Source organism: Physcomitrium patens, chromosome 3 (genome assembly GCF_059467195.1).
Source record: "Physcomitrium patens ecotype Gransden chromosome 3, ASM5946719v1, whole genome shotgun sequence".
Classification (NCBI taxonomy): Eukaryota; Viridiplantae; Streptophyta; class Bryopsida; order Funariales; family Funariaceae; genus Physcomitrium; species Physcomitrium patens.
Window position 1 is genome coordinate 21,498,402 of NC_143412.1, and position 17,052 is coordinate 21,515,453.

Sequence of the window (17,052 nt, forward strand, 5' to 3'; positions counted from 1 at the left end):
GGGGGAAGGTACATGTGGGGGTTTGAAATTGTACCTCCAGAAAACTGATGTTCAACAGGGGCCTTAATTAGGCTGAAAGTCTTCCAATTGATGGACCCACAAAGGGTCAAAACATTTCATTAATACCAGTCACTTTCTCCAACTTCCTTCTTCTTTCTCATCAACTTCCTCAGTTGTTTATGTATATTACACATATCAATAATTTTATTTTAATGCACTCCCAGAGAGATGTAAGAACTTCAAGAAGCCTCTCAATTCTCATAACAATCCTTCATAAACACAGTCTCCTGGCTTAATTTACTATTTTCCTCTCTCCCCTGGGCTATTAACTCCATGGATTGAATGGCTGATTGGGGGTGGCAATGGCAGGGCAGTAACCGTCAAATCCATGACCTTAACCCCCCCAATCCAGCCCTGGCTAATCCCTACAGTTATGCCTATAAAGAAAGCCACAAGTGTTCACTTTTTTTTCTTCCCTTTTGCCTCCCCCCAAACATTCTGCAGCATGTGTGTACCAATTCAGAAGCAAGATCACTGACTCACTGATCTTACTGATCTATCCAAATCTTGACCTCCATCACTAGCCCAAGATTTGCTAAACATGAAACCAACAGCCAAATAACTCAACTCCAAACCAAACCCAAGATGGCCACCATCACTACCACAACAACTACAACTACAGCTCAGAGTGTTAATACTCTAGGTCCTATAGCTTGTGGGTCTATTAGCTAAATGTCAATAGGGCTGTATGGGTAGAGAGACCCCTGGTGCTAGAAATACCCACGCTTAAGCCTCTTCTCTCTTCCTCCCTCCACCGACCTCTTGGTCACTTAACCCCTACGCCTGGGAGGGAGCGGTGTATGTAATCCCCTGCAACGAGGAGCGCCGACCAGCGGTCGGGGAGAGCGCCTATCCCCGAAGGCTTTCGGTTGCGGTGTCAGAAGGTCTTCGTCTCGCAACGAAGACTAGGACTCCCCCATGGCACTGACCATGCTCTCCTGGAGCCGAGGCGAGGCGAGGCAAAGCGAGGGCAGGTCTGGAGGTTGAGCGAGAGGGGGAGAGGGCGAGCGAGCGAGCGAGCGCGAGAGAGAGAGAGAGAGAGAGAGAGAGTGTGTGAGGGAGGAATAAGCTCATGCAGTGCGAGAGCAGAACATTTTCAACGTCTTGAAGTGGTCGCCCTGCATCATCATTCCCCGTCATTCATCATGGCGGCCCCCGGGGTGCCACCGCGCATCTCCAAGGACGCTACATCAGTACGCTACTAGCTGCTGCTGCTGGGGGTGGATCCTAGAAGGGTGGCGTTTTGCATACTGGCATTCGGTGGTGGATGTCATTTGGGGGGGGGGGGGGTGGGGGGGCTTTAGCATAGTTGCAGTTATGGGTGGGTGAGGCGGAAGTGTTTGCTCTGCTTGTGGGGTGGATCGAATTCGGAGGTGGGATAGATTGGGGTATATGTTTTTGGGCTCATTTCGTTTGCTTGTTGAGTGTGGGTTTGCGGGTGTGATGGATATGGGGTTGCTGATGGTTTTGGGTAGGGAGTAGACGGGTGGGAGGAATTGGGAGGGAGTGAGGGCATGGGAAGGCGGGGTGGGAGAAGGGCATGGAAAGAAGAACGGTTTGGCAGTGGGGGAAGGGGATGAAGGGTCCAGTGGAGAGGCACAAGCAGAGGCACAAGAGGGGCACGAGAGGTCTTTTCCAGCGGTGGTGTCCATGATAGTGCTGATGGGCGACGCGAGAAGGATTTTTGACGAATCGCTAATGGCGTATGGGCGGTGAAGGTGATGGTCGGCGAGGATTGAGTGAGAGGGGCGGCTTCGGCGTTTGGGAAGTGGGAGAGAGTTTGGTTACAAGGGAGAGGAGAGGAGACAAGCAGTGGGGTTGGGGCTGTGTGCAGTCTGCAGCAGCTGGGGAACGAAGAGAAAATGCGGAGTCGTCTATGATGACATCTGTGAGACACGCTCGGATTCTTCCGTCGTAAGTTTCTTTTCTGCCTTTGTCTTGCGAGTTTGTGTGGAAAATAGTGATGAAGGGTAGGGTGTAGGTGGGTTAGCCGCTGATGCAGGGCGTAGTGGATCGTTTACACAATGGGGGGTTTCTTACATAGAGAGGGCAAGACTGCTGAATGAATTCCAATCCATAGGGTTTTCGATGAATTAGGAATGAATTTTTTGATTATTTCTCGTGATCAATGGCTGATTTCTTGTTGATCGAATTTTGAGGGTGTTTGCGTGCTCATTTACATGTTTGTGGCAATTTTAGAAATGGGAAACAAAAACGAAAATATGAGCAGTATTTGATATTGTGAAATTATGATGTCTTCGAGTAGCCATAGTACAGATCATGCGATGGGCAATAGGATGTCAAGGATAACGTTGGGGTGCTTCAGCTCAGAGAGGCATGAGAAATACGCCCATGGGCTGCATTTCTCAGAACCTCTGGACGAAGGATTGGGGCACTCCTTCTGTTACGTCAGACCTGTACTGGGGTCCCCAGCTCATTCTCCCCATTATGAAGATTTTCGCGACATTTCGCCTCCAGCACTCGACTTGCCGCTGGAGTTGTCGTCTGCCGAGTCAATCGAGATGGACTCACAAATTGGGATCTCATCGGACGAGCTACCAAACCTAGAGAGAATGGAGCCTGAGACTAGGCAGGCAGATAGGCCCAGGGTGGTATGGGAGAAACCAGAGAGGGGCAAGCACAACGAGAGAGCCAAGAGCCTGACCGAGACTTCGTTCAAGGCCATATCGGGTGCTTCAGTAAGCGCCAACACGGCCACGCCCCGGTCAGTTGCCAGTCAAGAGCAGTTCAATTCTTTTTCAAATGTACCCATCGAGCGAGCCGCAGCTTTTGAGAGCACGTCTTCCTTTAGTGCCCTTCCGCTGCAGCGCATTGCAAATTCAGGCCCAATATCTGGCCCTTTATCGGGGCCTCTTGGTTCGGGTACTCTTGACAGGGGTTTGCCGTCAGGACCTTTGGAACGAGGGCTTATGTCAGGTCCCTTGGAGAGAGGCTTCATGTCAGGTCCAATAGAGAGAGGGTTTATGTCGGGACCAATAGAGAGAGGATTTATGTCAGGGCCACTCGAGCCAGTGGATCGCAACACTTTCTCAGCGCCTCTTGCAGGTCCTCACGGTCCTGCCAGGAAAAAAAATCCTCTCAAGCGCTTTGTGAGATCCATGAGTCTTCCTGTGAAGAAAGCTATTGCTCGCACGGTGTCTAAAACAACTGCCACTTTAACCCGCACCATCGTGATCCCCGTCAGGCACTTCGTTTTGGGAGATCATCCTCGCGATGTAGACCATCGAGACTTCCCTCTGAGCTCTCTCGATTCACCCTTGGACTCGGGCTCTTCCGGCTCTGATTTGGAGATCAAAGCCGACAACAATCTACAATGGGCTCAAGGAAAAGCTGGGGAGGACCGTGTGCATGTGGTTCTATCCGAAGAGCATGGTTGGCTATTTGTTGGCATATACGATGGATTTAATGGACCTGATGCTCCCGACTTCCTCATGAGCAACTTGTATCCCGCTATTTACAGAGAGCTCAAAGGTCTGCTCTGGAATCAGAGGAGTGGTTTTGAACTTGGTGATGATAGCCCCTGTGAGGATGGAGAAGGGGGTGCTCCTGGATACAGATACATCCGCCGCTCAGGAGAGGAAGAAAGGGCTGGCGGTGACTTCATAGCCCGTTTAGGACGTGTGGATTCTACCGGGTCTGATCCTTCGCAGGAAGGTCAGAAGGGGTGTTTGAGGATTATGGAGTCTGGGGTGATGGGATTGAGTAGTTTGGAAACGTCCGTAATTGAAGGGGACGGGAGAGAGGATTCAGGTAAAAATAGTTGCCATCCACGTAGTCATCTTGATTCGCTGTTAGATAAGCCTGCCGTCAGTGCTGATCTGAGGCCTGATGATTCAGACAACGGGCTGGGGCAACCTAATTGTGAGGTAGATACTGCTGTGATTCATTGTGATGAACATCTCCCAGGAGAGCAGCTTCACAAGCATACAGAGGGGCACATAAATTGTGACCTAAGTACAACAGAGTCGAACTGCAAATTAGGCTTAGGATTAGAACGAGAAGGAAAATTGGTTGAGGATAGAGTAGGCACGCAGGAGGGTACTGAACAGGATTTGTCGAGCATTGTTTCTCAGGTAGATTCGCCTGAACCGATAGGATCTAGTAATGTACACTTGGCCGAGAACGTTCCCGCCAAAGATCATAGCATTCTCAACACTAAATTGCAATTCCTTCATGATCGGCGTCGAGAACAGCACCGGAAGTATCCGCAATGGAGGTATGAATGGGAACAAGAGAGACTTGCGGAAGAGGAGCGGCTTAGAGAGAAACTTCGTCTCAGGCGGGAAGCAGAAGAGTCGGAGAGCAATACTGTTGATCATGATGCTGTTTTGAAAGCACTCTCTCGTGCACTGGAAGCTACAGAAGAAGCTTATCTAGATATGACTTACAGGTTTGTAAACCGTCTTTCAATTTGAGTCTTTTTGTAAGTTTCCTGAGTTTCTTTCGTGTTCCAACATTCGTGACTTGTGTTTTCCTGATTCCTAATTGTAGTGGTCGGACTGCTGGGTACTTCTCGGTCAGACAGTGTGTTTACAATGGGTTCTTTGGTGCAGGGTTCTAGACGATAATCCAGAACTGGCGTTGATGGGGTCTTGTGTACTGGTGATGCTCATGAAGGATGAAGATGTATATATTCTGAATGTTGGAGATAGCCGAGCAATCGTAGCTCAAGACTGCAGACGAGGCTCTTTTAATTCTTTGTCCAAACTTTCCCGTAGCCAACTGAATGGCTACAATGCAGACGAGCACGAAAGGATTGGTGCTCGTGACTCTCTACTGCGTCAGGAACTCGAGAGAATCATTGAAGAAACCCCCACAGAAATTGAGGCCCTCGAGGCTCACGACCCCAACCTTGGACCGCCCCCACCAGGCTTGTCTCTATTAGGTGCCTTGCAACTTACAGAGGATCATAGCACCAGCACTGAAGAGGTGAAACATTGGATTTTCATCATCTGCTTGATGTGTATGGATCTACTTCCGTGATCTCCATATTAACTACAACTCGATGGTTTGTATGACTTATATCTGTCGTTCCTTTGTTGCCGTGGAAAAATAGGAAGTGCAAAGACTAAGAGCTGAGCATCCTTTCGATGATGACATAATTTCAAATGACCGAGTGAAGGGGAGGCTCAAAGTGACTCGTGCATTTGGTGCCGGATTTTTAAAGCAGGTATTTTTATTTTGTTTTATTTTACTTGCCTTTCCTACATGTACTTCTGCAGTTAGAATTTCGACAACAATCTTAGCAGTATGCAGAGTGGTATTCCTCCTGAAAGGAGCTTTACAGTCATTTTACAAGAGTCTTCAGTTTCTTGTATGGTCTTGCCCCTACGTAACAACTTGTCAGAGAATTTCAATTTGGTTAAATTTCTTTGATCTGAAAATGCACTGAGCAGAGCATGTGTGCCGTGATACTGTGCTGATATTCGTATGTGGTTTGTTTTGTGAGCGACACAGCCGAGGTTGAACAATGTTCTCTTTGAAATGTTTCGCTGCAAATTTATCGGCAATGACCCATATATTTCTTGCGATCCGTGTTTGCGGCATCATAAACTTGGGCCGCAAGATCGATTCTTGGTGCTATCATCCGATGGGTTGTACCAATACCTCAGCAATGAGGAGGTTGTATCTCATGTTGAATGGTTTATGGAGAGGTGCCCTGATGGAGATCCAGCACAACGTCTTATTGAGGAACTTCTTTTCCGAGCTGCCAAAAAAAATGGTGAATCTAATTCTCGTCAGTTGTGTTGATTGCTTCTAGACCTTGGTCATAGTTGACATTTACATCCACAGGAATATGACTGTATATTACTGGTGAATTTGATTATGATCTAATGAACGAAACGGCCAATATTGCAGGGAGGTTGTTCCTTACGGTCAATAACTATTCATATCAGGCAAAGTTTTGTTCAAATTTGAGAGCGCGTTAATTAACTGCTGTTTGGTTGTTGGGGATGCAGGAATGGAATTGAACGAACTTCTGGATATCCCACAAGGTGATCGCCGCAAGTACCATGATGATGTCTCTGTGATGGTTATTTCTCTTGAAGGCAGAATTTGGAGATCTTCAGGTTCCCTGAAGCATCCAGCTTGAACTGTTCCACAGGTTTCCTGGCTCCCATGAGAGCTCCAAAGTTAGCAAGTGGGTCCGTAAGCTCCTTAGCTTTTGCTTGTTACCACAACAATTTGTTATTCTTGTAACGTTACATGAATAATAGAGAGTAGCCGGTTACATCTCTATCTTCAGAATTTTGTCTCTGTAGGTGCAGCTGCGTGCAATATGCCAGCTTGGATAGTGTTTTCAACACTGGGTGTATTTCGCTCATCCTTTGTTATCAGGCAATTTCTTCACTGACAAAACTGGGAAGCATACAAGAACATTTAGTGTGTATCCATATGACGAGACATGTGACTTCTACATGGCTGGCAAGATCGATTTGTCCCTCAGGTTGGCGCTATGTTTAGTAATCTATGTGCTCGTAATTGTTCACAAGCTTTTTCAAATTGTGAACTCGACAAGATCATGAACGATATTAGATATTGAAGGTATTTGATCTGGCCGTTTGAATGATATGAGGTGTGTACTGGTAGTGAAGTGCTCAGGACGCACCGCATTGCAATCTTAGTAGTTTCCTCCTCAGGATATTTCTGTGCAGTTTCTTTAAAATTTCAACTAAATTGTGATACCCATTCCATTACAGCAAACCTTAAGGAAATTGTTTTATACTTGTGAGCATCCAGAATCATGATTTTCGATGCATCCGTTTCCTTATGCCACCTTGAAGGAGCGTGGTGCAGGTTCTTATGTATGATTATTTGGTGATATCTATGTTTCGGTACAATATGATATTAAAGTATTTATTTATGTTTTACTGGAGAGCACCCTCAGAAATTTGAACTCTCTTCTGAGTATTGAATGCTATATCACCTGCACATAAAATCTTTCTCCCCACCATCCCATCGCAACTCTAGGTTGGGATTGTGACCTGGGTGAATCTGTAGTAGAGACGCAGAATGTGTAACCATTTATCTGAATTTTCTTCCTCGTGCTGTATATGTAGAATGTGTAGCTATCTCTCGGCCTGGCAGTGCTAATTATCTGTGGAAGCTTAGCGCAATTCTCGGGAGCTGAATTGTATGTAACCATTAGATGGCTTTGAATGAGTACTTGTGATAGACAAACCTGTTTCTGTCGAATGTTCTGTAGATTCATCAATTCCTGCTATCCAGGTAAAGTTGGTAGTATGTGACGTGTTGGTAGTCTATGTATCTACACTATCAGTTGGAATGCTTTTGAGACTCCAATCTCCACTTCGGCAAAGTTGGTTTTATCCATATTCTGACTGCGCCTGATTAATATGAAAAATTCAGTAATAACAGAACCAACACGTTCGGGAAACTGGATGGCTCTCATTTATAGTATGTCTGTAACTTGTTTCCTAGCACGCAAAGCTTCAAGTTACTTTGAGTTCATCAAATGTAGCAGTTGATTCTGCAATCAAATATCGCGTTGGAGTAGAAGTTTAGGGGAACGTCTCTGAGAAAGAGCAGCATCAGTTTGGATGTGGCAACTATTGAGTCTTATCGGTTAGTCAATGAACCTGCCTAATTACCGCAATTTCTAGAATGCTGCTTAGATACGTGGTTTAACCTTGTGGGAGCATACTTGTTGCGGTAGTTATAATGAATGAATTTTAGTGATAAAGGTGGTAATGATTCTAAAGATTGTAGTACATCTTGCAAAGTAACATATACCTGTTCATATGCTTCTACAACATTTATGTGCTTGTATACAATTAGCAACTGAAGGGGAATTTGCTTATGAGCCTCGCTGATTTAATTCTCCACTTAGAAGTTTAAAGAGTTTTATATTTCACAATCAATTTTACATGAAATAAACTTCTATGGATCTATACTAGCTCTGATACCATGTTAGATCTATCAAAGGTGAGAATTCATATGAACAACTTACGTGAACATACGTCTGACACTACTTTCATGCAGCCCAGGTTTTCTTTAGACAGAATAGTTAAATAATCCCGACTAAGGCAAGCCCATTTCACTCCTTCATTCGGGATAAAAGAAACTTGCACAGAAACTTCTCAGGTTCCAGTTTTCTGCCATGATCGTCTCCCTCACGTTGGTCAACAATAGTCGATATCAACTGTTTCCCACCAGCCGACTGTGAAACTCAGGAGGGCACTTTCAGTGTCTTAAGATCTGGATAAATCATAGCTTTTGGTAATATGAGATATTCAACACTTTGTATGCCAGCAGTGGGACTTAATTTTCTATTGAAACAAGACCTAATATATCCCTAAAAGTCAGAAACTTATCTCTAAGGAGAGGTTTTGTGAAGATGTCTGCCACCATTTGTTTCATGGGACATTACTCCAAACCAATTTGTTTTTTTCAACACATTGCCTAATAAAATAATGTTTTGTATTCCAATGCTTTGTACAATAATGGTCAGCTGGATTCTTAGCAATAGCAATGACATTTTGATTATTCTCATAAATGAGAATATTTTCAGCTCAAGAATGTCATATGCACTTGGTTTTTGTTTCACTTTTCTTGAAACCTTCTCTTTAGAGTCGAAACTGAGTCCAAGCAATCTAAAGCTTTGATGCACTTGTTTTGTACACTTTTCATCCCATCAATAGTCCAAGTCATGATGGATCCATCAACCAAATATAAAAAAGTGGATGGATGCTGATAAAAGTCAAATATGGTAGAAGAAAAACCTTGATGGAAAAACCACATCCATTTACAGGCCATCACAAAATTGGTTTACAAGTCTCATTCTAGACGCACCCTTGTGTATCTCTCTACAATCAAAATATTGCTTATAGAGTATTAAATCCATATAACTTGCAGATCAATGTCAATGCCTATGACTCTTCATAGTGCAGTTCACATCTCCTATTTGAGGTTCAATGATTTTGTAGAAGCATTGGCAATCTCCACCTTGACAATTTGCAAGTGATATTCAAATCATGTTCTAAATCCATTTATTATAGCAGCAAGAAGATATTAAGTTTGTCTTCTTTTACCTCTTTTGTGTCAAGATTATTAATACCTACAAAAATATAAATATAAATTAAGTATTATCGCATGCAAATATTTATTATTTCTTGAAATAGGACTAAGTTCTAATAAAAGAAGATAGTAGAAAGAAGATATATTTGTAGTGGTAGTAGAAGAAGGAACAAAAAACGACTAGTTTTGTATCAGTGTGTGCATTAATTATATTTCAACCAAAAGAAACTACTATCTTATTATCATCACCCATCATGAGCTTTCTCTCTTTGATTTTTTTTGATTTTTTTTGATTTTGATTTTGATTTTTGATTTTTTTTTTTGCCTTGCTTGTTTCTTCACTCCCTAAGTTGGTTGCAAAATATTTGTAAATGACATTCACTCTCATTCATCATATAGTCATATGCTTTACTTCTTTTATAAAAGAGAGTTTTTGTCAGAAGATTTTATATCTTAAGTAACCATGTCTATTGGCCATTTACTTCAAAGAAAAGAAAAAAGCCATTAAATTAAGTATGTTTTGTATACTAATGTATGTGTATAACATGCTCACTTAAAATGTACTTACATTGCATTAAATTTTAAAGTGATGTGCTACAACAAATACATACAATTCAATTAGAATTTGAAGTTCACTTGCTTGTAATTCACAATAGTAACAATTACTTGACTGCAATTTCTTCAAAGACAAGCCATTGGATGTATCCATTCTCAATGATAGGCTAAAAGAAGAAGAAAGTATCTACAATTGTAGTAAGTAATTACCAAAGTTGAAAAGTAGAGTTACAATATAAAAAGTACAAAGTATGAATCGTAAGTCCTTATTTTTTTAGATTTATCAATGCACATTCAACTAAAAATAATGTACAATTGATAAAATTATACAATAATATTTTTTATACTCTTTGTGAAGTTAAAATTAAATAAATATGCATTGTCTTAAATTTGCAATAAAAAAACTACATGCATGACACAAGCATTTCTAGCAAAGTGGATGAAGCATGAATTTGCCTTTGTAGAAGCTCCTTTATAACCAACAATTTCAAACATCTTATCATGCCATGAAAAATACAAAAAAACAACCACCAAAGAGCTTACTAGTAGTTGTAAACATGTACCAAACTTTTTGACAATAAATATCAAACTTGAAAATTGGATGTGATGTTGTGAAGCTGGATGAATCAACATCAATCTAATCCTTCTGCACACAAAAGAAGAGAACTTTTGCAAAACACTCAACATCCTAGACAAAAAAGGCCTATGTTTTTGAATTGCTAGATAACATGTTTTAAAGATTGAAATGGATTTTATAACTTACCTTTGTATAGGGAAAGTGGAAGTATAAATACATCAATTGTAATGGCTTACTTGCATGAGTTTAACAAATTAATTGCATTAATGAATCCAAACTATTTTATAGTATATCTCCAAATGAAACAATTTCCAACCTACACATTGAAAGCAAATAGAAATCCAACAAATTTATTTCTATTACATTTACAACCAACACTTTTAGAACCAAGAAGCTCTCAGTATTTATAATTGGTAGAGCCTAAAAACCATATGTATTCTAAAAAAACCAAATCTAGCAAATAACTTGGATTCTATAACCATTTGAATAAGAAAGTTTGGATGATATTTGCATTATTTATTGAATATCTCAAATGCTTTGATTGCAAAATAAGATGCCAAAATCAAAATTCTTCTTTTTCCTAATCAATTAAGCAATTTATAATTTGAATGGTGTTGAAATTCTAAACATCACTCATTATTTCTTCTCTTCTTTTCTTCTAATATGACATCCATTTCTTAATTAATAGATGCTAGGATTATTGTTGCATTTAAACAATATTATTGCTACATGTAAAGGTACTTTACTCTTGGTAAATTTAAGAATAGCACCAACAACCTTTGTAAATTCATTATTTTACAAACAATGCTTTAGACAAGACGTACATATAGTAAAATATTTTTGGAGACAATTGCAAACTAATATAAATATATAAGGCTATCCTATGTGACAACCAAGGAAGATGAGAATGAAGAGGTTGATAATGATATAGAGACCATTATGAAAGACATTAAATAAACAGTATAAGGTTTGAACATGAAGATGTTGTTAGAGTTTTTACTTAATCTTCCAAACAAAAACAATGCACTATGCCAAACATTTGACAATTCTACTCTTGGTGAAGTTAATAGTGTTGTATCCAACAAAACTTTGAAAAACATTGATCTTATTGCAACAATACCAAAATTGTACAAAGAATGGCTTACCATGTTGCATGCATTACTCCAATATTGATAAAAATATCAACTTGTAAATTTGTTAAGATCTTTCTTAAGTATAAGATTGGATCCGTTTAAAGCATAATAAGTCACTTAAAAAAACTATCAACTAATACTTGTATAAAATATAGACAAAATTATTAAAATAATAATTGCCAAAGACTAATAAAAAATTAATTAAATTAAAAAACTTTTTTTTGTGGTAATTATGCAAAAAATAAGATTATAAGTTTATGGCCAAAAAACATTAATTAAAGAATATCAAATAACCAAGAAATATATATATATATATATTAAAAAAATATCAAAATTTATTAATATAATAAGATGTATTTCTATAAATAATTTAATATGTATTCTATGGCAAAGAGATTTTGATTTAAAAAGTATACTTGAAAGTAATATATATGAACCTATTTAATGAAAAAGACAAAAAAATTTGTCACCATTTTATAGCTTCTTATATACTTTAATAGGATATTTTCAAATTGTTGCAAATTTGTATAAAATATCCATTAAGTGTCCTCTAAGAAATATATTGCAAAACATGTATGCATAATCTAATGAATATGTAAGGATAAGGTGAAGAACTTTCAATTTCAAGACAATTCAATTCATTGTCATTTTCTATGATTTAGAGTGTTCAAGTCTTAAAACTTAGTGAGATTCAAAAAAAAAGAAAACTAACTAACTAACTAACTGTTTCTAATTTCTCATTAATTACTCTCTCACAAATCAAATAGAAATAAAAATATTTTTGTGAAGTAGAGTTTGACAAATCAACCCGAATTGAGGACGTCCCCAATGAATCATAAAAAGCATGTAGTTTTTTGATACATAAAATGACCAAATCTTTGATGTTCAGTCCTTTGACTCAATTGATCATACTCCCAGATACCCATATACTAGTGTCGGAGAAGTCACTTTTCCTGTCTCTGAATTCACAAACGCAACCCTTGCGTACAATTACATGGTGATTGACAACGGTCTACTGTGAAGCTGCATTTCAGACTGGTGGGGCAGTGAGGCAATATCCTGCTGCGACGTTACTAATTTCAATGAACCAGCCCACTCACCAATACAGCCAGAGTAATGTCATATTCTACTGTAAAATTTGAGAATGTCTTTACAGGCCACTTCGAACATCGGTGGCATAGTAGAAAGTGACACAGCGAGGGCATATTCGGTTCTACAAAAGTCTCATTGACAGGGTTAATGCAACTCGGATGATCGTGTGGTAACCATCGTTGAGTAGTAATCCAGATTGCATCAACTGACAGGTAAGTGGGCTGGATCCAATTAGTCAACGCACAACCATAATATTTTTTTTTCATCATTTTCTAATATGATTTTTGGATCCTAATGCATTTTTACATGAACTTAGCATCTAGTTAGCAACATTATCTACAAAACCTACTTTGTCACAGGCAGAACCTTATGTGACTGACTTTTGTGGCTGACAATTAACTTTTTAAACATTTGTGGACGACTCTTTGTTCACTCCTGAAGCAACAGATTACTACCCGGAAAACACTAGAAAGATGAGTATCACAAGTAGCACCACCAGAAACACTATCATGAACACTTGGCCTTTCCAACCTGCCATCTTCATCACTGTTGCAAGCTTTTTCTGCACATCACATAAACTTCACATATCGGCCAGAATTCTAGTACTTGCAAATTTGACTTCAGAAAATTTATTCGCATTCATCGTCATGGAGTAAATGACATTTATTTTCCAAATTTGGCATTCTTTTGGAAAGAGAATGCCAAACTTAACAGTAATATGCCGATGTACCTGGACTACGTCAAGCCGAGAGGCTGTGCCATCTGTATCTTCGCTGAACTTCTCCATAAGCTGACCCTGTAGGACAATTTGAATAAAATACTCAGATAAGGGGTAGCAAATCCACTTAACCTTCCCTTCACTAGGTGCCATATTGACCAAGTATTTCATGCTGCATGTGGTCAGTTCATACTTGAATTTAAGCAGATAGATGCCCTCCCAACTTCATCAACCGTTCAGAGCTTTTTGATTCCAGGATGTCTGGAGTGCAATGGAACCATCTAGCCCAATCATAGAAATAAAAGACCACCACACTAATACAAGTCCTGCAATGAAAAGGATGTACCTGTAATGACAATTCTTCGTGTATACTAACGCCTACGTGGCCAACATGAGTCAGACTTGCACTCAAATCATCTAGACCTTCATCTTGTTCCCTGTCGCACAATGGAAATACCAAATGGAAGGCTCAACAAAAAACTTTGAGAAAACCATGACTTGCCGAACACTTCGTAAAAGTCCGTTCCATTCACATTTAAATATAGTAGGTGCAAAATCACAAAACAAATGTAGGTGTTGACACTGTTAAGAAATTTTACTGCAACATGACTCCTATCATTGACAATGATAGATTTGAAAAGTAGACCTTAAAAGAAGTTCTTGTCGATCAGATTCATTAGCAATATGGCTGTCATAATTCGAACGTGTGGGCGCCTGCTGGAATTGATCGTCTATTCGCAAAAATCCCGGACGACTAGTTGGAGCATCAGCACCCCCAGCATTAGTCAAAGATTTGCTTTGAAGTTTTTCAGTTATCGAATGAACCTGCAAAGCAAAAAGAAAAGAGTGCAGATGACCAGTAAACACATACCAAGGTATTCAACTAATAAGGTACAAACGTTAAGCAAAGAGGACGTAGAGGTCTATTTTAAGGTAACATCCAAGGAGAACATGACAATATGACGGCGCAGACCACAATCGTAACAACTAAGCGCTTTCAGATCAATCCAGTATAAATAAAGAAGAACAGTCTGCGAATATTAAACACTCAAACAAACACGAGATTGTTCACAAACCTGGTTCCTTGTAGAAGAAGTCCAGCTTTTGCGCCGTTTTATCTCAACTGCATCTAACTTGAAGCGAGCAGGATCCTTCTCTGCAACAGAAGTTGCCTTATCCAATTCATCAACCTGAAAAACCATCATTTGCTTTCATATCCGTCCACCCGTCAATTTTTGAATTCACGGCGTATATTGCATGCGATCCACCACAATGGTGCCAAGTATTCCCACGTAACCTTTCCGAGATTAGACAGTACTATGTGACCAACACAACAATCTAATGTGATCCCTGGTTTTGTCCCTTACCAAATCATTGCACACAAGGAGCTATCCTAGAAAAACGATGAAAAATAAATTTTAAAACCACCCTACAATTTATGAAAACACCTTACTTCAATCTGAATCTTGGGAAAATGAAATTGCTTAACACGTTAAACTCATAGCAGCTTCCAGAATTCCGTCAAAAATTGGAAATTAAGACAAGAACTAGCAACCAGGTTTTAAAACAAGAGGAACGAGATTAGCAGTGACAATTATAGGTCTAACTGCTGTAATTGAGCGACATACCTGCCATTCTAAGCTCTCACAGCTGGATAGCATCTCCCCTCCAATCACGCTCCGCTCTGTGGACGAAGTCGGTAACTTCTCCCATCGAACCAACGTAGAGAGCAGCTTCGTGACCTACACGCCAATACCACGAAATTCATGTCCCTATTCACAATCAACTCACGAAACAAAGACACACGCCTCCAGAAACCAACCATCACGCTGAGACCACCCCCACACGACCCGAGAACAAAAGCAATTCTGCATGGCTCAAGGCTGAAACCTAATTATCCACCCGATGCCAAATGAACCCACAAACACCACCACACCACCACACCAAACTCGCAACACAATGACAACCCCACCCCGAGGTGCAGGCGATGCCTCTTAAACGACAACACCTCAACCACCAATTTCAGCCATTTCTAAGTCGAACAGAGAATCAACTGGATAGAAAGCACGATCGGAGGGAGGGGTAGGCAGAAATTAAGCAAGGAAGGATCTGGTCATCACTTACAGTGTCCTGAATCTCGTCTTTGACGAGGTAGAATGGATCCGACGCTGACATGATGGGAACTAATGTTCCGAGTGAGAGACGTCTGATATGAAAGTGATGAAATGAGCTGGATCAAAGAGGGGAGAGGGATGGAGAGCAATGGATCGATGAAGCGAGGAGGGGGCGTGTGGTGCTGAGGCTGGGGCTAGCTTTCTTCCCTTTGCCTTGGCCTTCCCTTCCCTTCCTTTGCTGCGACTTCCTGGAGAGTTGTGCGCTGCGACGCGCACAGCGTTGCAGCTCTGCGTGTTCATTATCAGCCTTCTTCTTCTTCGTGGCCCGTTCTGTCCTGTTTCACACCGCCGACGCAGGCACGGGATATTTGGCCTGGATCGAGTGCCCCGTCAGCACTTCTCTCTTTCAGTTGCCTTGCACCCCGTGGTGCCCGCTCTCTCTCTCTCGTCCACTAGTTTCGACTTTAATTTTTTTACTTTGTTTATTTGTTCTTGTGAAGTGGAAATTCTTTCCATGTTAAAAAATGTATGTATAGGAATATGTGTATATGTTTTTGTGAGTTGAATAGAATATGAAATTTTGAAGCATTTTGTAGGTGTGTTGTTCTTTGCATGTGGGAGAAGTTTTGTATTCATATTGTGATGATTTTGCTATGTCTCATTGTTTTATTTGTGAAAATGGAACAATATTTGTAAAAGGCAAGAGAGAGAGGACAAAAAAAAAAAAAAAAAAAAAAAAAATTTAAAGCAGTTCAAGGAACAAACTAGAGGAGACAAAAATCATCTCTTATTGGCTGCAAATCTCATTGTTTTCATCAAAAGTAAAGTAAAAGTGAAGCAATAACTCAAAATCTACATGTTGAGAGTAGCATTGCACGATCACTAGGCATAGAGTTCGAAAGTTTCCAATTCTAATTTATAGTAAATATTTTTAGTTGCCAATGGCAAGAATTTCTACTAATATATATATATATATATGTATATATATGTATTGAAAGAATGATGTATTAGATACATATAGATTTAAGAAACAAGTAGAGTAGTTGAGAACTTGTTAAACAAAGATTTGATCTAATTTTGGTTCTTTTTACATTAATTTGATAATAAATGAAAAAGAACAAGAAAGATTAGTGGATAGTATATAATATTTTAAAATGTTACTTGAAAATCATAATTTTTAAATTATTTAAAAGACGTATGAAATTAAATCCTTCAAAAAATTATATTTATTTATCTGATTTTTTAGAGATATCCAAAATGCTTTGAGACTATTCAGAGACTAATTCAATGAAGAAAAAAACTGACTAAATTAAATACTATTTTTATACTGAAAATTATATAATACCAATATGTTAACTGTGTTGTATTAATCATACTTTTAGAAAAAAATTCAATAACTAGAACTGAATTTCGAAATAAAAAAAAATCAAACAACTTATTTGAATTCCATTATACAATTATGTAATTGAACCTCAAAAAATTATACATTCTTTAGTTGATTCTATCTACAATATAAAACAACAGTTACATATCCTACTTTAAAAATATGTGACATCATAGAAGTTTATTTACAATAATCTTTAAAACAACATTTCACAATATCAAAAATCTCCTTGTTTCTTGTTTTATTGTGAACAATAACTCTATTTTAGATTATTTTTATATTTGAAAATAAATTTAACATATATACATCCATATGTATATTTTGATTACTTCAGTTTTAAGTAGTAACAAAAACATTGC

General features: G+C 39.4%; 2 protein-coding genes across 2 annotated transcripts; one reads left to right on the forward strand and one right to left on the reverse strand.

The window, feature by feature from the left end:
• Positions 1–1,617: 1,617 nt before the first annotated feature.
• Positions 1,618–6,805, forward strand: LOC112280314 (putative protein phosphatase 2C 4). The gene is made up of 6 exons (XM_024515663.3): positions 1,618–1,974; positions 2,327–4,471; positions 4,635–5,010; positions 5,138–5,251; positions 5,539–5,803; positions 6,042–6,805. Exons 1-6 carry the CDS (start codon positions 1,766–1,768, stop codon positions 6,173–6,175), a joined length of 3,243 nt encoding a protein of 1,080 aa, XP_024371431.1. The 5' UTR covers positions 1,618–1,765; the 3' UTR covers positions 6,176–6,805.
• Positions 6,806–12,708: 5,903 nt separating this feature from the next.
• Positions 12,709–15,589, reverse strand: LOC112279288 (syntaxin-61). Its single transcript, XM_024513570.3, has 7 exons — positions 15,320–15,589; positions 14,824–14,937; positions 14,272–14,385; positions 13,842–14,020; positions 13,542–13,632; positions 13,208–13,273; positions 12,709–13,039 (listed from the first exon to the last, which is right to left on the reverse strand). Exons 1-7 carry the CDS (start codon positions 15,368–15,370, stop codon positions 12,929–12,931), a joined length of 726 nt encoding a protein of 241 aa, XP_024369338.1. The 5' UTR covers positions 15,371–15,589; the 3' UTR covers positions 12,709–12,928.
• Between the last annotated feature and the right edge of the window lie 1,463 nt (positions 15,590–17,052).

Coding starts and splice junctions, on each gene's coding strand:
- LOC112280314 (XM_024515663.3), top strand. CDS start 1,766: ATGGGCGGTGAAGGTGATGGTCGGCGAGGATTGAGTGAGAGGGGCGGC. Junction 1,975..2,326: donor CACGCTCGGATTCTTCCGTC/GTAAGTTTCTTT, acceptor GTCTTCGAGTAG/CCATAGTACAGATCATGCGA. Junction 5,252..5,538: donor GTGCCGGATTTTTAAAGCAG/GTATTTTTATTT, acceptor TGAGCGACACAG/CCGAGGTTGAACAATGTTCT.
- LOC112279288 (XM_024513570.3), bottom strand. CDS start 15,370: ATGTCAGCGTCGGATCCATTCTACCTCGTCAAAGACGAGATTCAGGAC. Junction 14,938..15,319: donor AAGACGAGATTCAGGACACT/GTAAGTGATGAC, acceptor ATTGGCGTGTAG/GTCACGAAGCTGCTCTCTAC. Junction 13,040..13,207: donor CTCGGCTTGACGTAGTCCAG/GTACATCGGCAT, acceptor TGTGATGTGCAG/AAAAAGCTTGCAACAGTGAT.